This window comes from Chelon labrosus (assembly GCF_963514085.1).
Source record: "Chelon labrosus genome assembly, chromosome: 17".
In the NCBI taxonomy this organism is placed as follows: Eukaryota; Metazoa; Chordata; class Actinopteri; order Mugiliformes; family Mugilidae; genus Chelon; species Chelon labrosus.
This window is the reverse complement of record NC_140350.1, coordinates 21,797,994-21,822,351: the sequence shown is the minus strand read 5'-3', so window position 1 is coordinate 21,822,351 and position 24,358 is coordinate 21,797,994. Positions and strand designations below refer to the sequence as shown.

The 24,358-nt window shown below is 44.1% G+C and overlaps 1 protein-coding gene across 3 annotated transcripts in view; it reads right to left on the bottom strand.

The window, feature by feature from the left end:
- cadm1a (cell adhesion molecule 1a) overlaps window positions 1–17,793 on the bottom strand; it is a 390,389-nt gene extending 372,596 nt beyond the window's left edge. For all 3 annotated transcript variants that reach the window (XM_084565221.1, XM_084565223.1, XM_084565222.1), the window contains exon 1: window positions 17,576–17,793. In XM_084565221.1, the coding sequence (XP_084421347.1) occupies window positions 17,576–17,648 (73 nt within the window). In that variant the 5' untranslated portion in view covers window positions 17,649–17,793. The remainder of the gene's footprint in view (window positions 1–17,575) is intronic.
- Between the last annotated feature and the right edge of the window lie 6,565 nt (window positions 17,794–24,358).

The window sequence follows — 24,358 nt, the reverse complement described above, 5'->3', positions numbered from 1 at the left end:
AAATTCCTTAAAAAGGAAGCCACACATTTGTTGTTGTCAATATTTTAATCCTGCAGAAAGGGCAGAAATGTGACCAGTAGCTCAAAACTGCCAAAGAAAACAACGACGGAGTTACACCACAGACTGTATGAAAAATGGACGCCATGACAGCCCCTCAATAGTGAAGCCAAAACATGTGGCGCTCCATCTGGTGGCTGGCTGCAGTACAGGTCTTAAGCTCCACCCCCTTCCATGTTAGTGGATGGGAAATTCCGTTTTAGTTATTTGAAACAGCATGAGAGAAGGAAAAAATAAATACGTACAGTGTATATTCCAACATTTCGTAGCAACTGGTGGCGGTAAAGCAGAGCGGCAGTATTAGTCAAATGAATCGAGAACTTTAAATAAAAGAACACGGTAAGCCTGTTTTCTGCTGATTAGCTGTGGTCATTTTGATATTTAATTAAAACAAGCATGCCTCTGCCTGCTCACTAATGACTCACTGTCTTATTGTATCCGTTAAAAAAAAATTTAATAAATGAACAAAATTCAATATTGTCTAAAATATCTGTAATTCCTAATTCACAGAGCTCTACAGCAAACCCTTCTTCTGTGGCTGTACAAAATGTCCATCCATTTCTTGTTGCATGAATGCCCAAATGTTATGTGGCATTGCGAGACTGAAGAAGAGTGCTCACAGCCTAAATTATTGATATGGCTGCACATGATTAATGGGAAATATGGTGCAGACCTACAAGAAATACTCTGCTTTGTATTTGAGCGAAAAGCAGGAGATCAAATCTTGAAAATTTAGCGGCGCCGGACCTGCTGTCACAGTCTACTACCTTTGTCATTTCTCCTCCGAAATGACCCACAGTTGTCATTTTTCCAAACATTAATGTGACAACATGGAAGGCAGGCCGACGCGGCCGTTACACTCAGCCCTTTGCTATTTCTGCAACGAAATGACCCTCCCATGTCATCTTTCAGCACATTAGCCTGACAAAATAGAAAGGAGATTGAAGTGGCACCATCTGTGGATGACAGAATGAATTGATTTTTGCCGTCTGATGTGCTCTTTCACAAACCAATTTTTCCTTCTCCTTTGAATATTGGTGACCGGTGACGGCGTGGTTTGACAAATTAAAAGCTGAAGCCTTTACATTGCATTTTATTTTGAAGAATAGTCTGGAACAAATTCGAAATGGCAAGGAAATTCATTCGGACCTGATAGACAAATGCCAAAGGGCTGAATGTTTGTAGAGTGCATTGAAGTTACACTGTAAAACTGGCCGCCAGCAATCATATTACATGTTGCCTCACATATTCACAAGTGTTGACATACATAGGTAGGATACAAATAAAAATGGATGGTCCAATCCATTCAACCCAATCCCTATTTCAAAATGAAAATGTATTAATGAATGACCAGATCCCGAGTCTGCATCACGTTCATCCGCAAAGGTGCAATGTCCGAATAACTAAATGAAAAAGTAAGAAGTAATAATACCATCAAGACGGCAAAGGTTTATAATTTCTTAGATTTTGATAGTCATGATTTTATTATTTAATCCGACAACAAAGATATTACGTTCTTGGGTGAAAAGGTTCCCGAGTGGGAGCAAAAATGAGAGTTTGTGTCAAGAGAAAAAAAAAATGACCTCCTCTGTGAGGTATAATGGTGTTCTCTGGCTTTCAAAGAGCACCGACAGAGCCTTCTAAGGTACAATTATTAGCCAATCACTCTGGCGTAGGAGGTGAAATAATGCCGCGTGGAGCAAAACACCGTCCTCCGCCGGCATTGTTCAATGGGTCAAGGTTGACACGGACAACCTGCGGCAACGGAGGCACTCTAAGTGGCTCTAAGTGGCTCTGGGTGGCTCTCCGTGGTGGTAAGCAAGCGCATTGTCTCAGGTTTCAAATTGACAGCGCGCAGGCTTGGATCATGAACTGCTCAAGTCATTGTGTGCAAACTGATGATATCCGTTTCGCTTGTGGTCAGTCGTGTTTACGAAAATCAAAACCATGGAGAGGTATGCATGGACATTTGTCAATATTGCAGTTCCACTACCGCAACTCCTGACTGCAGTGTATTTAAGTGTTAAAGATGGACTCTTCCTCTGTTGTTTCCCTGAGATGTCTGAGGAACACTTCTTTTATCTGTAAAAACACTTTTCTTCGTTTGCCTAGACGTTTTGCAGACATCTTCAGCCCGATTCCTCATTCCCTCGGAAATCGATCGGTAATCAATATTTTTTATAACGCACCACGTGGCAGTGTGGACACAATTGAACAATGTGACGGCGCTTGCTTGTAGCAATGAGCCTGCAAAGATTTATCCCCTACTCCCCTCCACTTCATCGAGCCTAAAGGCCTATTCGGAAAGCATTAACGCTTCAGGGCAAAGTGCGAAATGAAATATTCCCCATGGTGGTTGGTAATTTACAAGTTATGATGTATAAGAGACCAAACAAGGAGCCAAAGTACGAAGAAAACATTTTTCTCCCATTATTAATTCAGTGATAGCGGTCTGTATTTTTAAAAAGAGGAAGTATTAATAGCTCATTGGGTATACTTTTACGTAGGGATGTCCCGACCGATCCAGGCATATTTAAAATGATCGGATTCAGCCAAACCCGATCTTTTGCCGTCATTTGTTTTAGGTCTGCTATAAACCAAAATCAATTCACTGTAGCATCAAAACTTCTTCTTCATTATATATTTGTTTAATGGCAGTTGGCCAGGGTCAAAGCTGCCAAAAATTCCTAAAGTAATTTATTTATTTATTTTTTAAGATCAGATTGGCCAATACGCAAAAAAACTAGATTGGGACATCCTATCCCTTTTAAATCCGCCAATTTGACAAAAAGAAATCAATTTAGCGACGCCCAGATTGGCTCCAGCACCATGTGAACCCGCAATGGCAACAAAAGCCCAAGCCCAAGCTGACGTCTTCAAACTGAAATATCTTCAAGGCTTGGGAAAATTCACATTTTAGAAGACGTAATTAGGTAATATTTTCACCCAGCAGCAACACACCCAATGTTAGTTTTAGTTTCCAGTCAAAAGTTAACTGTTTTTTGGCTTTTACAGACACCGCTGTGTTGCAGGTGTTCTTTCATCATAACTGGTGAGTCTAAGAAAAAAAAAAAATGTTAAGACAAGATTGTGTTCAGCAATCAGCAATGTGGAGGGAATTAAACGATCCCGGCATGTCAGGTTAACTCCGCGGTGCCAGACAACCAATCAATACGCAGACAGATTGCTACACTCGCAGCTTCTCTTCCTCACATAAAAAAAATAAAAATTCTTATGCGGATTAACTGCTCCTTCACCCATTTTCATTTTCAGCCGAGAAGGTATTAATCTGACAGCCAAGCGAAGCCCAACAAATACTACACACTTCAAAGCAGCAGGAACCGCTTTGGAAAAACGGCCGGGTTCAAACATTTCCTTTCATTTCTATTTTCAGCTGGAGACACATACCCAGCCCATGGTGGTGTTTTTAACAACTTTCAGTAAACCCTGCAATATAAAAGTTGCTTACTGATGTACCAGCTGAACAAAGAGAAAAAATTGTGTTACTCACATCGCGCAAATACACAACTGTCCCCCTTTTTCTTTTTCTTTTTTTTTTATTAACTTAACAGATGTCATCAATCCGTCATGTTGAGTTCATTATTATTTAACGACTTTTCAGATGCAATTTTAACTGCAGACAGTTAGCGATGGCCTACATTTCACAGCCACTTTCCTTCGCCTTACACACAGAGTGAAGCGTGTTGGGGGTTGCACTACATTTAACATGACGGGCAAAGGAAAACGGTGCGTCCTGAGGTCAAACCCCCAAAGAGCCCCGAGCTGACAGCGGGCCTCAGTATTGTCATCTCCCCCGGTATTGTCATCCATTAAAGTTGTTTGGGAGCATGGTGTTGCAGGCACTTAGCTTTGGCTCCTTTTGGTGGACAAATTGGTTTCTGTGCCTTCCTGCTGGAAGTGATTTCTTCCCAAGCACTTGTTGGATATGAGGGCTGGGGGAGCGGGTCAACAGAAGAACTTGCATTTGATTGTTGGTGAGCTAAAACCAAAGCAAGAAGTACTGCATCAACGATTTTCTTTGAACATCGGTGAGGGAAACTATACCACTATAGAATCCAACTGTAAGAGAAGTTACTGTTGTTTATTGAATGATTTATTTAAAATATGCATAATCTTTGAACGTTACTGTATGCCTTCTCCGAGCAACAGCACAACAGGACGTACACATTGAACTGAATTCTGAAGTCTTTCAGATCAGAGCCCAAGGGCAGGGACTGGTTTGTCCTACTTGCTGAAATACTGCCGGTCGGCTTAATTGCGTTCCAGGAAGTCAAAACAAGCGTACACCCATTTCCAGGCATTATTTTGGGAGAAATAAACGCCCTTTTTGCCGTAGTAGAGTATCTATGCAGCAGTCGACCTGGGAAACCCTCAGATATCCGTCATCTGTTGACTTGGGCTCTGGGGAAAAGGCCAACGTGACTGACCAGAAAATAGGTGACACATATCGTGGCTAAGACCTCCTGTTCCACGGACCAGTCATTTTTTGTGGTCCAACATGCAACCTTAAATGCGAATGAAGCTGGAGGTGGGAGACAACATCCATAACCTGACAGCTTGAAACCTGAGGCTGCTTTGTTTCAAGGAATTGGCTTGCTTAGCTATTTTGCTCTCTACCCAGACAGTTGTTAGGTTGGGTGGTAAGGAGGTAGGACTCAAATGCAGACACAAGGGGAGGCAGGAACAGGAAACTAAAGAACCTTAATCTGTAACACAAAGCGCTGCATCCAAAAACCAAAAATCGATAAGGAGCCACCTTATCGATGACCCGCCTACGCTTCCGCCAGACTCACTCGCGTTTTCGTGTAATTCATAGCGTGCTCTGCTCTACCACCAGTTACAAGGAAATGTTGGATTATACTTCACAGAGCGGTTGGCCTGGCAACTTGTAGTCATCATGATGTCACATCCTGTTTCTATAGCATCAAATAACTAAAATCAAACTATTATATAAACTACCCAAAATTCCAGTCCATTTTTTATAGTGTCTATGGTATTTTTTAGTGTTTTACTTTGACCCAAGTCCCATCCACCGACATGGAGGGGGCAGAGCTTATTACCTATACTGCAGCCGGCCACCAGGGGGAGCTCTACTTGCTTTGGCTTCACTTTTGAGGAGCTGTTCCGCCGCCCATCTTTATACAGTCTATGCTATATACACTGGAGAGGCACAGGTGAAGCTAATGACGGAGGAACACATGAGACAAACCAAACAGAGTTACAGAAAACATTCAAAAGTCCATACCACGACATGAAGCCTGCTAAAAGATCATTGGTCAATACTATTTGGACTACAGACGGCAGCAGCCAAGCCCCCTTCATAAAATACCAGATTTTCGAAGGCCAAACTGCAGAGTGAAAACACCGCGTCGAGGAAGCACCGCAAGCGTGCGCAGAATTCCACCAAAAGGTGCTTTGTGAGTCAGGAAAACCCCCGAGTTCGCACTGAATATCCTCTTCATGGTCTTCATCAATGAGACGTCTGCTGCCAGTTCTTACAGTTCTAAATGATGAACAGACTCACTGGGCAAAAGACACCATTTCCGATGCCAGCTTGCCATTTTTTTTTTTCCTTCTCTCTCGTTTTTTTTTTTTATATTAGCAGGCAACAGAGCCTGCCAAAGCGCCGGCTCTGAAGAACGTTAAGCCAAAAGGCAAGTAGAATCCCACTCCCCTAATGTCATCTAAAATACCGTTGTTATTCTTTCGCGTTACAGCGGAACATATTACGACCCACGGGCTCCTAGGACCACACAGAACTTCACGGGCTGCAAAGCCAAAGACGTGTTGCATGAACCTAATCGCAGAAGAACTGACATTTGCGATTATTATTTCTCTGGAATTGTGGTTAATTTCTTGAAAACAGCACTTCTAGTTAAAAGGTGAACAGTATATCCAATTTCACATTCAAAGGAAAAAACATACATGTAATTTGGACTGAAGAATGCCCATTGGGGCACAAAATAACCAAGGAACTTGTTCTTTTTCATACAAAAGAGAATAATAATTAATAATTCATTAAATTACGTGATACTTCACAGCCTTAAAATCTAAAATCTCCGCTCCGAGGAGGGCCCTCCTCCCATTGTTCTTCACCAGGTAAGCATTTCCTCAGCATCATCCAAGTAGCACACACACAAAGACGGAGAGACGGAGCGCTATTGTGCGGTAGTTGTCTGGCATTAGCGCAGAAGATATCAGTCAAGACGGAGCGACAATAGATAGAAACAAAGGACGGGAACCGAGCACAGTGGGGATAAGTGATCCCGCTCCATTGTAGACAGTGTAACAGCCTGAAGGGTCTCATCAGGAGCAAATTCACTGAAATGTAATACAAGCTGGAGTGTTATGTAAAATGAAAGATGGGAGAACCAAGATCACTCAAGCCTACTGTGCCGCTATGCCTGATGCATACCTGTATTGTATTCAGAAGGGCATTCACTTCCCCTCCAGTGATTACAGCAGAATACCAAGCCGTATTGTTTATTTGGTTGAAAGCACAAATGATCTGCATTGATTCTTTATTCATTCATTGTTGAACCCGGCATTGTGTCAACGAATGCCGGTCCAAATGGGTCCAATTACAGCCGGCGAAGCCTCCCTTTGACGCCACGGCGGAGCAAGACGACGAAAGTCTCAAACCGGGGAGGAAAGGAGCAATCAAAGGCCACTTAGCGTCTTTGGTAAATTCAGAAACTGGAATGGAAAACATTTCTCGCTGCGACTGACAACGGTCCACCCGGGACTTCGGATTAGATCAGTCAGCCGTTCAGCCTCACTATTAGGGCCGCTCCACTGTCCCCTGGACGACCCTGCACGTTACGGCGCAAAATGAGTAATGAGTCCGATGAGTCGGCGCGGGAAAAGTAGAGAAATCGCAGAAAGTATGTGATGATGTTTGTGTTTATGAGTTCAAGTTTAACAAGTTCTTAGTTCTCTATGTCTGATATAATGACAAAGTTAAGTATAAGGATGGTCAGTTTTGACAAGACACTGTAGACCAAGGCATTTATTTTATAGGTCTTTCATTTATGCTGAAAGGATGACGCATGTTTCCATGAGTACAGTAGACTGTCAATAATCTTGTCTAACCACACAAACAACAGACTCTTAGTTGAAAACTTTTTTTTATGTATTTATTCTTATTTTTTATTATACCTATTGCCCATACTACCTCTGCAATAACATGTAAATATATAATCCCTGTGATTCCTGTTTGCATTTTCGCTCTATTCAGTTCACTCTTACAGTCATGTTTACGTCCTCCATGAACATTTTGGATAGTTTATAGTTTTGTTCCTTAAAAAGTGCCTCGTACTTGAACGTCATGCTGCTCACTTGTGCCTTAAATTGCCCCCCGGAGACAAATCAAGTTTTAAATCAGAAACGGAAGAGATTATCGCATACGCAGCAGAAATGAGAGACTTTTAATGTGAAATGTGTGCAGAAAGTTCAGTTTTACTGATGATGCCTTTACAGCGATAAAAGAAAAAACTAAAGTGGAAGAAATAAGTGAATAAAAATCACTGAATGTGTTAATCTAATACGAGTTTAGGATTTGTATTAAGGAGGCATGAGAGTTAAGTAAGACTCAAGGTCTGTTTCTAATGTAATGGCATGAAGAATAATAAGAATAATAATAATAAAAAAAGAAGACAAAAGGGTATTTGGATCCAATAATTATTCTCTGTGTGTTCACATTTGTTTTCCTCTTTATTATGGCGCCGTTTGGTCAGGACCGTCAGATGCACAGAGCAAAACCACCCGCCTGAGGCTGCTCTGATGTTGGCAGGGCCCCTTCCTGTGCATCACAGTAAAAGGCCCCTTTTTTGTTTTTTTTCAAGTCATTTCTTTGTGTGAGGGAATGATATTAAAAAAAAAGAAAACTCTGGAGGACTGAAAACTTTTCTTTTAGGGTGCATCTCCAATGCTAGAACGTCTGCCTCCGGGTTGACAGCTTGCTGATGAAACTGCCTTAAGTTGACGGGCTGATTGAAAGGAGCCGTGGTTTGCCAATTTTAACCCACCACTCTCACTTAATGATTTTATATTCTATTTTTTTTTTAGCCCAGGCGGTGCACTTGTGGGGTTTTGCCATTGTCAGACTGGAAGAAATTGAACTGGAACCCAGCTGCTGCAGGGACTGCTGCTTCTAAATGATATCAGACCCCATACGGGCCTCGGTACTCGCTCTGTGAGGAGGAGGTATAACAATAGCCGACGGTGAGCACGTGAACAAAAATCAGGCAAAGTGAATTGTGTTTTTAAAGGAACTTTCTGTACCAAAAGAAAATTATAATTCCGCCAACAGTTGTCAAGATAATATCCTCTGTATCAAAGCACAGACATGATGCTAGGTAGTACTAGGTAGGTAGTTTGATGCAAAAATACAGGAACTTTATCGGTGGGGTTTGCCGCGCTCTGCAGTCCATTTATGGACTTGTTGTAATATTCCTCTTTTACGAGGCCTTTGTAAGGAACCATCTTTTGTTATATGATCTGCATTAGCGTCACCTACTGTACTGGAAAGGACCACAATGTTTTATAGCCATGTGCAAACCCAACAGAAGACCTACAGGTCTTTGGACTGTCATCTCAAAGAACATTTTAGTTCCTGGAACAAAGTTCCTAGGGCCGAACATCCAAGGTGCTATGGATGGAAATGCCAAAAAAAAAGAAACACATTTGATTATTGTCATTAGTTTTCAGTTATTTCAGAACCAAACTACACTCACTTGCCAGTTCATTAGGTACGCAAGTGAAATCAAATGCATTACAACATTAATTACAGTCCTGCACTACATGTCAGCTTCATGGTGGTTATGGAACAAAGCATTTGTTTGAATACAAACACAGAGCTGTGGGTTCAACTGTGTTTTTTATTGTAGAGGCAGTGCTTTGTAGAACTATTGAACAGGATGTGAGTATGTTGTACCCACATCCTGTTCTTACTGTTTTAACAACCCCAGTTAAATCAGTGGGCTTGGCTACATAACAGAAATACTTTTGTATACAACTCAGTCCACTTTAAAAGACAGCACCACAAATGACAACCTCCAAAATGATCATCCAGTTTAATTGCCACCATGTTTTGGCAAGTGAGTGCATATCTGGCCTAAAGGAAAAGCGATTAAGCTTCCATTAAAGCTAGATTGACACATTCTTGCAAATTAACAGTTGTTAAATGTTATTTGACATGCAGCGATTTCTGTAAATGTCTGGCCGGTCATGCAGCTTCTTTAGCGCTGGCTCCAGAAAATCTTGTTTGGAGTTGATAAACGAGTGTTGACTGGAAGCTTTAAGGGTGCTGAAGGCTGTCCACTTCCTTACTTGGTTAACAGCGTAAACCCATCTCGACAGGAGTCTCCCAAACTCTAGAAAACAACGCCCCAGGACCACGATCCCGGAAATACAGCTGAAAGCAGCCCGGACATTTTTTATTTAATTTTTTTTTTTTAACCAAACAGTGGAATATTCCTGACAGAGCACCTGACCTCAATCTGTCAAGACATGCATGTCAGCTGTTGGGGACCACACTAAACATTGAAGCCAATGAAACAAGGAAGGGGTGATCACCAGGGAAGGTTGATGACCAAACGACGTCAAGACAAGTCCAAACAACTACTTAGACAGTTCAGAAAGCTCAGAAACTGTTGGGTCCGTCTCAGCCTCCCTGCTTTGCCCCGTCACGTGAGTTTACATGAGTGACGTAGCACAGCCAATCACCGTCTGTGACGACTGGGCTGTGGTGATGCTGTAACACAGAAGGACGGGACAGAAAAGAAGCGAGTGATGACTAAAAAACATTTTGTCAAAGGCGAAAAAAATAAAAAAAGTCAATTCTGCTCAAGGATGACAGCCGCGCTGACTTTTATTCAGTAAAAAGGTTCAAAACATCGCCAGGCTCAATCGTTTGTGAATGAGAGAAGAAAAAGCATCCTGTCAGAGGGGTGGATGGGATTGTCCTATAAGCGTCTACCATGGATGTCATTAGAACGGGAAATTATGTTATTGTTTGAACTGATCTGTGACGTTATCGGGGAACAATCACAGAAGCGTATCATCCGAGACCTTGGACACCAACAGACCCGTCAGTGTCTGCAGCTTCAGAGGCTAACATTAAAATATCTGCCGGAACTTGACCAGCAAAGATGAGCAGCTCATCTAGTACCGTCAGGGCCATTCACATCCATCACGTGTACAGCCATCACCTCAAAGCACACGCTCTGCTATGCTCGACAGTCTGCAGTACATGCATTGCTAGCTCGTAGAGGACCTGTCGCACATTTTGCGATATTCCGCAGAAAGGTTAGGGCCTAAGTGGGCGTGGCCAGACGAAACTCAAGGAATGCAGTGATGTAGCACACGTGAAGGTGAAACATACCCTTCATGAGAAACGTAATCACAGGCATTCACGATTACTGTAGCGCCACCTGGTGGTTGACTTGTTTTTTCCATTTTGATTAGAAAGAATTTTCACCTATACTACCTTCCGTTAAAGTGTTACCTTGTACGGTGTCCCAGCGTTGCCCACAAAATTTCATGAGCATTCCGATTCGTTTTTCATCAGTCCGTCTTTAAATTACCGTAATAACGCGGATATCAGATTTAGCGACAATTAGCAGCAGTCTGAGCAGTTCGTCTACAGGAATACTAAACTAAATGCTTTTGAGGCGTGGCATTCTAAGGACAAATGTATGCAAGATTAAGTAAAGTATCAGCAAATAAATCTAATTTACAGTAAACAGTTGACTTTTAATCTGACAGTTAGCGCTTATGAAGTTAAGCTAGTTCACGTTAAGTCTGGAGTCTTTTTGGTCGACTCTGGCGGCAACATAAATTTTTTATTGGTAAACAACACAGGTTCTCCACCAGGTTATATTCAGTACAGAGCAGGCTAGAAGGGAGGGAGGGATGCTTTCGGGAGCAGTAGGAAAAATAACCCAAGCACAACGCTGTTTGAATCGTGCAAAAATATTTCCGATTCGTTACGGAGTAAATTAGACCCTGGCAGGCCGCCATAGTATTAACATTGCATGGGAAACCCTGGTGTACTCTGCAGTCCTGGAAATGGGACTGGAAGACAAAGGAAAAATAAAAAGAATAATAAAAATATGAACAAAAACAACAGGGTTCCAAACACTTTTGAGTACTAAAGCGGAGAGCAAAACATGCTCAATAATTAAATACCAGAGGCCGAGACATCCTGACTTTTTGTCTCTAGCATGGGTTGAGGTCCAAAAACAGGTGATGTCTCTCAAACTTTACGTCCTGAGGCTGGGAGAAAACATTGTGCAAATGTTTTCCTAGCCCGAGCAGCTCAGCAAGGTGATTTATGCCGACGAAAATAGAGTCGCCCGTGACATAAACTCATGTTTCCCACCATAACTCAACAATAAATGCACCGCGGCCTCAGAACGTTGTTCTTTACGTGACTCATGTGAACTAGTCCGCATGCTGGGGAAGTGTTTCTATCCACCACAGCTGCTTTTTGGGCATCTACATAAAGTAAACATGAACATAAATATTCAAAAATCACTTCAATTAGATTCGTTTATTTGACAGACGGGTTGTCAAACTGTACAGCAGAGGAGTCTAATGCGATACCAGTAGGCTGCTTTCAGGATAGCAGATTGTTGCCCACGCCCACTGCCCCCCCCCCCACCCCAACCCCTCAAGAGATTTGGAATTGGAGGGGGCTTACTTGACATCCCATCGGCTGGCGGCTCGCTAACAAGTAGGCCACAAACCTTTTTTCTCTCTTTGATTACACTAAGTGCACAGAGGCCAGATGCGACCCAGCCCCGTCATCTGTTGGCTTGCCAGCAGAGACACTGTAGACTGGCGGGGGCGGGAGGGGGAGGAGGAGGAGGAGGACGGGGGTCACTTGGGGTCCCCTCCCTTCAGGAATAAAGCCATTGTTCTTCATTACAGCTGGAGAGGCTGCTGGAGGGTACAGACCGGGAACAAGTCCATTTCCACACCTGTTTTCCATCACCAGGGCTCCTACCAGCTTGAGTCCGAGCCAAACCACACTTTCTAATTCAAGGGATTCAGTTTTTCCCCCCTCACCTAACAGAAGAAGCCCCGAAGTCAGTGATTTACGCCCAAACACGGTGATATCCATAACACCCTTTGTTGTTTTTTTTTGAAGAAAAGAGTTTTTAGTTGAAATTTTGTTTTGTCAAGGCAGTAAAAACTGTAAAAATACTATATTTTGATCCTTATGCAAGTCCAATGAAACTCCGCAGCCATATCAGCATCAGCAGATCTCCTGAGTACCTGCAATGTTTGATCAAGTAAGAGATAGTTTACAACCCAACCAGTTGAGACTAGGGGCAAATGATCTGTGGCAGATAACGGAGTCTCGCTCGGAGCCAAATATGTAGCACTGGAACCAGTTTCCGTAAGCAAAACCCAAACAATACTCCTTTTATATATATTTTTTTTACACCGTGCGCTGGGGAATATAAACACTAGCAGGTGTGAAATAACTTCTGCCTGAACAAAATAACTTTTTTGAAACCAAAGCATGATATATTTCAAGGAAAAAATAAAATAAGATTCAAGTTGGCCGGCAACGTAGGACGGCTTTGTATAGAGAATTCCCAATGGAGGGTAGAGCAGCTAATACTACAGCCCTGGAGTGGCACTGAAGCAGCTAAAACAATTAGCATTCAAGTTCATTTAATTCTGTATTACACAACGAAGAACATCACGAAAGACTCGTTTTATAAATGCACCAACACTTTAACTGAGCAGGTACTGAATCAGTAGACCAATGTAAGGATGTGCAATACAATCATGTTTCTTTGGGCTCTCACTTTTCACCGTTTGTCTCCAATTAGAATGATTTGTATTACATTGCTGGTCTTTTCTTTGACATGGCTTAATGTTCAGACCTTGGACTGTGTACAAAGATGGAGGAAACCTCTGTGATGTCAACACTTGGACTCCTGATTAGCGGTTTTTGTAGCGCAGCGTGGCACCCCCACCTGTCGCCATCTTGGCTCCTGGCTAATTCACAAATGGGCAAAGAGGTGGAGCATGAGTGGAGCTGAAGAGGGTGGATGACGACCAACAACCGTCATCCGTCCACCAACTATTACCGTTTATCCCTAAAGGGTTGCCGTGGGAGCTGGAGCCTATCCCAGCTGACCATCGGCAAAAAGGCCGGGTTCACCCCCTACAGGTCGCCTGTTCACGGCTAGGCTAACACAGAAAAAAAAAAAATCACTGATGCATCTTACGAGCATGCATTGGGACTGCGAAAGGAAGCCAGAAAAACCAAGGAAAACATTGAAACTCCACACCAAAATGCACCAGCTGGCAGATTCCAATCCAGAAGCTTTTCGCTGTGAGACAACATTGCTAGTTGCAAGTTGCATCATGTAGGACTCATTTTGATGACTAGTGGCCATTTGAGGAACTGCAGTTTTTGACTCGTCTGGGCTGGTGTCACTTTTTGGACCTCCCGCCTGTTGAAACTTGCTTTGAATGACAATGCAACACTGAACCACACACTCGAAACTGCAAGCGGAGACCACAGCTTCTGCTTTCAGTACGAGAACCATGCTGGTCCGTTAGATACATAGACAAGAGATCAAGGACTCTACTGAACATTACCGTGCATGGTTAAATATCAACATCTTTTCCTTAAGTCCCCGTGCAGTACAGACTCCATAAAACAGCGGCTGCCACCAGTTCAGAGAAGAGAGGGACGAGAAGGGAGCTCATAATTTAAAAAGAGCCGTCAGGTTGAAGGGATCTGAGGTCCATTCTGTGTTTGAGGCAAACATGTGTAACCTGCATCTTAAAGTTGAACAACTGAACCAAAGCATGTATCACAGTTAAGACAAGAAACATGGATCTTGCATGCACCTGTCAGTTTACATATCGCCAATAACGTAACAGTAAATGTACATAAATACAGGCAGACAGTGAGTGTGATTCACCCTTTACAATCCATACGATTGGTTATGTTTATTGTAGATTATATTAGACAGAAAAGTCCCAATGGGATCTGCTCACTCCTGTGAGACATAACTAACGCTCTTATCCAAACGCAGTCTCGTGTAAAAACCGACGTACCGTTCAGGTCATTGGAAAGTCATGAGAAGACACGTTCTTCCCACATTCGCCCACGTAACAACAACACCCCCTGCTCTCCCACTTTATTGCACAACTTCCCAAAAATGAAAGCAGAGGTGCCACTCACTACAAGATTACCTAACCAGGTTTTCAAGTCTGAGCAAGCCTGCGGTCAGAGCGTGCTGCGTTAGCACTCCTTAGCAGCACCTGTAAAGAGCCTGCTGTTCTGAGCCCGCAATCCATTCCGCATTACGCCCGGAACAAGCACGAAACGATGCAACGGAAATGAGTTGTAGGGCACTTTTAATCATTAATGGTTTATTAGAGTCATGTGACTCAGTATTAGTAATAAAATCAAAGAAAACATACTGAAGCATTGACACGATGCGAAATAATCACAGAACACCAAATGCCACTTTGACGACTTATTCAAAGTTTGATTATTTGTAGAAACTTGTGACTGCCGTGCCGACTTCATTTGATTCATATGAGGTGAGGTGGTTAACAGTGAACATTAGTTATTAGCGCAATAAAAGATCATTTTGGTTTTCCTACTTTTCTAAATTACATTAGAATCAAGAGGTGATCACCTCAGTTCAGTTTGGTCATACGAAGAGTAGAATAAACTAAATCCATTGCTATTTACACCGATCAGCCAAAACATTGACACCACTGACAGAAGAAGTAAATAACATCGACCTTCTTGTGGCAATTCAACGTTCTGCTGAGAAACTTTTGAACCCGGCTTTCATACATGCGATTCATGTGGATGTTACTTAGACATGTAGCACCCACCTAGACCAGACCAGGCACTAGGGATGCACCGAAATGAAATTTCTTGGCCGAAACCGAAAACCGAAAATGAAGAGACACACACACACACACACACACACACACGAAAATGCTTTAGGAACAACTTAAAAAAAAAACATGAAGAACAGCACAAGGTGTTGACCTGGCCTCCAAATTCACTAGATCCCAAACTGATCAAGTATCTGTGGGATGATCCACAGAGGCCCCTCCCCTCAAAGGCCCCCCCAATGGCAACATACTGTAGCCAGACACCACAGGACACCCTCAGAAGGTCCATGTCCATTCTCACAACTATGGAGTCACAAGTGTTTTGGAGGCACAAGGAAGACCTGCACAATATTATGAAGGAATAATATTGTTATGGCTGATCGGTGTATCTAATATGACAAATATCATGAGCACTGCTTTAAGAACTTTCGTTTGGTAAATGTCCAGTTCCTGTTTGACATCATTTATAGAATCCGACCATCACTTATCGAGTCATTTCCAAAGAATGAAAGTGATCTCTGACTGCGCAAAAGAAAGCCGACAGCTCAAACGCAGAGAGCCGCAAACGTCTTCTCCTTTCCCCGTTTCATTTGGAAGCACTCGTGTGATTTGATGACAGCGTGAGCCGTGCCAAAACGGGACTTGTAGTTGAGGTGAAGTTAATTACTGCAGACTTCTCTTAGCCCCACTCCACTGTGATCTTATTTATTTTTTCTATTTAAGAGGTGGGTGGGTGGGTGGGGGGTGAGGGGGCTGTAATGTTTGGCACAATGTGAGCTTGCAGTATGCAGCTGGAGGTAAATAATTGATGTGCTTTGTGCAAGTGCGCCCTGAGCTTTGTTTGAAATCAGTGGAGCCATTTCCATGAAGGTAAAAAAGCTCCACTGCGCACTGTCCAGAAAGAAGCCACAACAAACAGTCCTGTTTACTTTGTTTTTCTCTTGCTTAGTGTTTGCCTGACCTGTGGCACTGAAAAAGAAGAAGGAAAATAAAACAACATATTACTGCCGCGCGCCCGTTTTAACGCATAAAACTGGATTAAGCCTGGTGGATAATCCACAACGTGACAAAACGTCGACATCTGCCTCGCTGTTATTCTCACAATCAGATCCTCGCACTCAGCACAAAAAGGGGGTTATTCTTAAAGAGTGGAGCTTTGCAACGCGTAACTGAGTTTGCAATCATTGATTACATAACTGGATGTAAATACGGGCTACGACAGGAGGTGGACGCGGCGCAGCTTTCACCATATCACTGCGCAAGGATGGAGGGAGGGAGGGAAAAAAACTCAGTAGTTCACGACTAAACACAGATCACACAGCTCAACACTGGAAACGCTCTGTTCATTATCTGCAAATAAACGCGTGTGCGTGTTCTGCAGCTCGCCAAGTCACCGCCACACAACATCACAAGTGGTTTCAGCGAAAACGCGTAAAGATTCCGTGTCGCAGTTTCCATCCGAGCTTCGCACTGTTTTTTTTTTTCCTCTTTTCTTCATAAATCTACACGCTTCTCAAAAGCATCTGACTGCCAACAGCGTTCCCTTGCAGCGGCGCCACACTGCAAATCCAATCCCGGCACAACGAGTGCACACCCCGGAGCGCAACTGGGAACTCGGGGGGGAAGCGGATCTTCCCCTTGTTTACCAGCAACAGTTAACATATGTTATGTGGCGGCTAATGTGAGGTGTAGAATGAAACCACGTGGTGTGCTTTTCAATTCGGCATACGTTCAGAAACACTAAATGGCTCTTGCTTCAATGAAATGCCAACTTTTGGAGCGGATTCGCCCGCCGCTCTCCCCTTCTCCAGTCGACATCCAGCGGGATGGCCGATAGTGGAGGGATTCTGAGAGAACTGTGATTAAATGCGGAGCAAACGCAGATCTGCGAGCCACCTCTGCGCCGAATTCATCAAAAAACGCACATCATTTAGAACATGAGCGGCGTTCCGTTGTAACGCAAACGAATCTTTGTCTCGGCTTAGTCGAAGTGAATAGCGTTTGTTTTTCGAACGGAGTTTGGTTCAGCGCTTCCCCACACGAGGCTGCTGCATCTTCCACTTTAACGCACGGCTGCTCTCCGTGATTTCCAGCGGCATTTCGGGGGTCCGTGCCTGGACGACACGCCGCAAAAGTAAAGCGAGCCCGGGAACCGAGCACGCGAACACTACTTTTACGCACGCCGAAACGCCCGCGCGTTCGCCGAGCGACAAAACACAAGGCGATTTGCGATTTCGCATGAGAACACGTACGCGTTTAAGTTGGCAGTTGTGCAGCGGCAAAGCCATCCAGCCCCGCAGCCTAACGGGGAGCAAAGTGATGCATTTGCCGGAGCAGCGTATGTGGATCGCGTGTCTGAACAAACCCGGAGCGCATAAACCGGCGCTTTCTATTCAGTCCTTCAACTTTGCGGAGAGGTTTTCGCACTTGCACGAAAACATCACCAGATAGATCCAAAACGCTCTGCCGCGCACGGTCAAGAGAAACAAACAGCCACTGATGGAAAAAAAAAATAATTAAAAGATCGCTCTCCTCTACATCCACGTCCACGGAAATGTGACAAGAGAGTGCGTATTCCATTCAGACAGCATCGGAGAAGTCCTACCTTTGAGAAGAGCCGCTTGAAACATGAATAAAAAGAGAATAGTCGCGAGAGAGCCGCTGCCAGCGTTCGCCATGTTGGACACCTGCTTCAGTATGGCAGAGAGAGGCAGCTTCACCTATAGCTGCAACGGGACTCAGTTAATGAGATGCGGGAAGGGGAGGGTACTATTTACCATATTGTTCCTTCCCAATTTTGATAAATCGCGTTACTTATCACGGACGTGTAACAGTACTGCTCCTTCCCACGAGATTTAGGGTTGGAAAAAAAAAAAAGATTTTCAGGCTTTGTTGCGCAACAGTGGTGTTTAGAACTGAGGTTTGCGTGTCCTGTTACTGGATAGGTACAGTCCTCATCATGGGATGATGGGACCTTTTTTGCATCTTGAGCGTTTCTAAAACAACCCTGTATCATTTCACCCACCTGTACTTGATAATAGCTTAGAAAAGCAGGGCCGGTCATAATTTTTTTGAGGCCTCATGGGCCCCCCGCTGCCCACCCTGCCTGGATGAGCCTCCGGAGGCGGTTCACTGATTCAGAATCAAATAGCAGGCTGATTTACGAGAGAACAGATACACATGGGACTGGTGCTCCATCTTGACAAGGATGGCAGTTGGTCCGGTGCCAGTCTAAGGAACCTTCTTACAGAAGATCAGTTCTGCTGCCGTTCTTTGTTGTCCCACAGCTGCCCTTTAAATAGTGTGTCAAATTGACAAAGTTGTTGCTTTTTATTTTATTCAAAACATTCTGACAAGGCACAAAAAATTTAAAGTTAACGTTGCGGCTTGTTTTTTGTCTTTTGTCTGCTGACTTGCATCCATTCCCAGGAGTTGTAATCCAACCTATTGATTTATCAGATTCTATATAATCGTCAGTGATGAACAAGGACCCGAAGTGTCCAAAAGCCTTCAGCCATGACTCACTCTGCTTCCCACCAGGCCGCACTCAACCAGAGTAGAACAGTGGCACATCGTCTGCAAAATAAATATAATAAATATTGTGTCTCTTTAAATCACAAACAAACAAGAACTGTAGACGAGGCAAATCCCTAGCATAGCCCAACCCCAAACCTCATACTACAGATACAGAACATCCTGAGCGCATGCTCAACAACCCTCTCCATGTCTCTTTCTCGTCTTTTGTTTTCTTAATGTTACCCCCAGAAGTTACGGTTTTCCTGGCATCACCAATGCCTGTCTCCTGCTGCAGGAGTTCTCTTGGCCAACTAAGCTTTCAATGTTGTAACAAGAGTCCTTTTGTTGCTTAAAATATTGCTTCTTAAAACACTGAATGTATGCAGTATAAACAATGGATGTGTCCTTCACGTCTCCTGATCAATGTTCTGATGCTCCTTTTGAAAATAATTTAATAGTTTAGCAGATATTAGACCTTAAAGAAGGTTGGTTGGAGTGACTGACTACCCGTCCTCAAGTTCTCAGTCAGATCCACCGTTCACTTTTTCCCAGCTCCTCCCTCTGATCCAAATATTGTTACTCCTAACTCCACAAAAATGATGATAGCACCCAATGCTAAACTCTAGGTTTCAAAATGTTGGTCTGCAGCCCAGTGATTGATGTCTATCTTATATACAGTTTATGGCTTAAAGCTAACCACAGAGGAGGGTCTGGAGGCCTTACGAAGGTGGTGGTTCCACAAGGTGGTGACCTCATGTCATTCCTTCATGCTGGGTGTAGACCCAGCCACCAGCCTCTATGCTGGCAAGCTCCTCTTCCTGGTCTACCAAGGGCCCCATAATCACTGTAGTGACTTAAAGAAAACTAAACCAACTTGAGCTTCTGGTTGACACGGTCAGAACATTGTTTGCTTCCCCACAAACGCACACCTCATTTCCCCCACCTGTAGCTTAGCTATGTGCACTTCCACACCGGTGCTCCCCCTAGGTAAAACCTCGGAACTGCATGTAAATACATGAACGCAGTGATTTAAATATAACTGCAAAATGTATAACGGCTCCAACAATCACTCATGCCAGTTCTCCAGTTCTTCAGTTACCTCTGTGGTAGTTACATTAGAACCAGCAATCAACGGTTAGTCTACTTTAAAGTGCTCAATCTAACATATCTGCCTTCTCTGTTCCCTGCAGGTGCAGCCCACGCTCCAGCTCCTGTAGATCCTTTAGTTTCTTCTTGGAACTCCATCCAGCTTTTGTTGAACTCATTAAAGTCCTGTCCTTGTGCCTGAACACTAGAGTCTTGCACCTGGGTCCTTTTCCTTGAGTAGTCCGCTTCATGACATTGACCGATTTACCGCCCACAATTCAGCAGAGAGGGTCACGGGATACACAAACTCCTCCGCCGCATTAAGGTGGCCCTTCTCGTAGAGATAACCAACCCCTTGAGGACAGGTTATTAATCCACCCTTGCCCCGCGCCCTCATAAAGGAAATCGCAGGAAGCTTCTTAGTTATTAAATGATGACCATCCTTGATGTGGGTGGAAAGAGAAAAGGGAAATAAATGTATGAGTCCCCATTTACACTTAAGATTCAATTAGCATTTCTTTCCAAATCTGCACATGAAAAAAAAGTGCAAAGCAGAAACTTTAAAAGGCTGTTTGATTGCAGTTGATGTCTCACAGGTAGAAGACTCTGGGTTTAAATGTGCTGGCCTTTGTGAGTGGATGCTCTCTCCACGCCTGCTTGGGTTTTCTCTTTGTGCTCTGGCTTCCTCCTGCAGTCCAAAAGAAGTGTATGTAATTGGTGATTCTAAATCATGAATGCGAGCATGAATGGTTGTCTCTCCCCCTGTGATGGACTGGCGAGAGACCCAGACTCAGTTCTTATCAGAATGTGAGTCAGAAGCAACAAATTCAACTCCAGGACACTCAGAGGACGTTTATGACGATGTTGCTTTTACTCTTCGGTCCATCACCGCATACAGAGCAACCAAACAGTTTGATTGGCCCTGGAGATCATTGTCCAAGGAATATTCAGTTGCCAACAGTGCGACTACTGTAGGAAGTCCTGCTGAAGACTTGAAGATTTGTCCAGAAGTATAATAATTAGACTGTGTTACTTAAGTGATATAAGTCATGGCAACAAATAAACAGTATAGTTTTGAAATTAGCACCAAATGCCCTCCTGTAGCAAATAACCCGTAGGCCCACACCGGGTATTTGCTGCAGTTTTATGGCAGCTATGCTGACAAGACAAATCAGATTTTCCCCAGAAGGCACATGATACATTTTATTGCTGCATTACACAGTTCAGATTTAGACGTGCATTTACACTCACAACAGGAATTTAACGATCAGAACATGTACTGTACTGACTAGCGGAAATAGGAATCAGGGGAATTAGTGATGTTTTATGGTGTCATCTAAAAAAATGTGCATTTGGGTTTGCGGAATAATATACAGATTATATATAATATTCATGTTTGTGTCTTTTCTAGTCCATGTTTAACCTGGGACATTTGTTCTATTTGCTATTGGCGTGGTGGTTGATGCCTCACAGCAAGAAGGTTCTGGGTTCGGATCCGTTGGGGCTGGGGCTTTAGGTTAACTAGTGATTCTAGGGTGTACCCTGCCTCCCACCCAGTGACACCTGGGATAGGCTCCAGTCCCCTCCATGACCCCCCCAGAGGACAAACGGTTACAGAAAGTGAATGAATGAATGAGACTGTGGTATCAAGGTAATTTTATCAAAGACTTTGCTTCTTTTTAGTCATGCCAATAGTAGCAGCTCAACAAACTATGCTTGTTCAGTCAGTCACTCCACTCTGCTTAAAATGAGTAAGGATTAAAATGACTCGGCTGTTAAGAATAAATAAATCTCAGCTCTAATAACAAATTACAAGCTAGGTTTACGGTTCCAAATAAAGGAATGAGAAGTGCGTCCCTTCAGAAGCAGAGGGATCCTGGAAAGCTGCAGCATTTCGTTCCCAATCAGACAGCTGTTCCTCCAAATAAAAAGGGAAGCAATCATTTCTATTGAGAAACATCCACGTGTGCTTCAGCTGAGTCAACATCTACAGTATGTACTGATATGAACCAGTGTGATTGCAGTGAGACCCAGATAATTTGACAGTTTGGCAATCCAGCCAACTGGATGTAGGGTAACGACTGAGTCAGGTGGTGCCAACAAGGGCAATATACATTGATCAGCCAAAACATTAAAACCACTGACAGGAGAAGTGAATATCTTTGACCATCTTGTGACAATTCAGTGTTCTGCTGGGAAACTTTTGTTCTGCTGGAATTCATTGGCGTGGATGTTACTTAGCACCCACCTAGACCAGACCAGGCACCCCCACCCCATCCCAGACTGATCAAGTATCTGTGTGATGATCCTCAGAGGCCCCTCCCCTCAACCCATAGGACCCAATGGCCCCCCACTAACAGCATTCTGTTGCCAGACACCAGAGGGCCCACGTCCATTCTCTGATGAGTCACAACCATTTTTGGAGGTACAAGGGATGCCTACACAATATTAGGAAGGTGGTCACAATGTTATGCCTCATCAACATATACTAGATTTTTGGGTGGGCTGTCCCTTTAAGATTTGGAGTGCAGCAGAATTAAGGGATCTGTTTGTGATAAATATGAGGATGGATCGTTGGCCAGCGTCGACATCCCCCAGAAGTAAGTGCATAACCTCAATCCACTCCCCGGCAGAAACGTCAGGCCGGTGTATGACAGAGGGGAAAGATAAACAACCGCCGTTCAGAGAGCCAAATGCACACTCATACTGATAGCGGGGCAACTGAGTGCGGTGGTGCAGCAACCAGGAATGTAGGAGGGCACACTGGCTTCCCACCGGCCCGTCTCTGCACCGCAGCTGTCTAGCATGGAGTAAGCCTAGAGGCTGCTGCCGGTGAGCTCGACGGCACTAATGTCAGTCACATGACAATGAGAATAGATAGGCTATGAGTTTCAATTTGAAGGGTTCCACAGTCAGTGCCTCCTTTATCGCGTGAAAGGTGGTGAGCCGGAGGTGGCGGTGGCGGTGATTCCAAAGAAGAAAACACTCTGCTGCCAGCAGATTTTTATTTTTTTTCCCACTCCCTGAGCAGTGAAATAACCACTGTCCCATGATCTGAGGACACGAGGGATTACATGATGAATGATGTGAGCGGATAAATGTTACTGGATGACCGCACGCTTTAAATAGAGGCGGGGGTGGAATCTGTGGCCATAAAAGGCGAACGTTCTCAATCTGTGACAAAGGTTCTGACGGAGGCATTTTCTATGAATTAAAAGTTGATAATGCCGTGATGGTGCGTTGATGAGTGATAATAAATTCATGTCACAGCTGGATGCTCACATCAGAACAGTTACTGGGTGTTACCATTTTAACCCTATGCAGCTAAAGTGTATAGGGTGCCTGTGTTCTTAGCTTTGCTCCAACTCTACGGTCACTGCAGCAGTTTATGCATGAAGACAAGGATTTAAATCTGCGCCACTGGATGCATTTGCTAATTATTTGATGAGGTAAGGACAGAGGTGGGTTGAGAGGTGTCAATGGAGGTCGGGCACAAGAGGATGAAAAGAGGTTTGAGGAAGAGAAGATTTTGTAGGGAGGAACCTAAGGTGGTGTGAGATTCAATGAGGGCTCATGTAGCTTCATCACGCTCTCTGTGATTCCTGTAATGAAAGATACCGAGACAAAGAAGCAGAAAAGGCTCGGTGGGGATGGGCCTGGGCAAAGTAAAATGGATTGCTAAGACTCACCCCGTCTTGGCTGGACTGCATTTTTTCCCCTGACCAGGAGTGGGACATGAGGGTTGACCTCAACAGGCAGCTCCGCTTCCCCACCGAGATTACCAGCAAATCTCTTCGCCCTGACATTGTTGTGTGGTCCACGGGAGCAAGAGTGGCACACCTCATCGAGCTTACGGTTCCAGCGGAGGAGGAGATGGAGGCTGCCTTCGAGCGGGAGAAGGCCAGGTGTTCACAGTTGGCCTCCAAGTACCAGGAGGCTGGGTGGTAGACCACCATCTACCCTGTGGAGGTTGGCTGCCGAGGCTTTGCGGGACTGTCGACCACACGCCTTTTGAGTGACGGGAGGGAAGCTGAAGAAGGCTGCGAAGGGACTTTCAGAGGAGGCTGATCAAAAGGTGTGAAACGTTGGAATATGGTGGTTCCTGGCTGATGACCCTGCAGCTGACCCATGAGCACCGGAGGAGGTGCGACAGGCCCAGCAGGAAGTTCCACCTACCTGTACATTAACTAACATCTTAAAGACACATTGCTGCACAAGATGCTCAGATGAAGGCCCAGACCATAGGATGGTTTAGCGGTCTTGCTGGTCACAGAGGAGGACAAAAAAATAAAAAAAGGGAGAGTGACTGGCTTCTCTGCCAATCCCTCCAATCAGTACTCAGCACACATGAAGATGAAAAACAACAGGGAGCACAGAGAACCACACAGGAAGACACCACGCACCATATGACTCACAGTCACCGATCGCAAGTAGCCAGCTTTTAAGGCCTTTGTTCACACTTGACTGTAACACGCATCTCCAGATCTCGGTTCTGACACAGACATCACTTTTTCCTTTTCACAAGATTTTTAATAATAGCGGTCATGTGTTTTTCTTTCCACAATGAATGATGCAAAACTCAGTTGAAGCACTGTGTGTTCACACTAGGGGCTGTACAAACTACTCAGTCTGCCGATTCGCTGATAACACTTTAAGCATCACGTCGACTGGCCACAAATCATGTGACAATAACAACATGGACGCCTCCGAGAAGACAGGTGAGGTCATTGCAGCAAACAAGCATCAGTTCATCAAGTTTGTGGAAATACTCCACTAAAGATGAAGT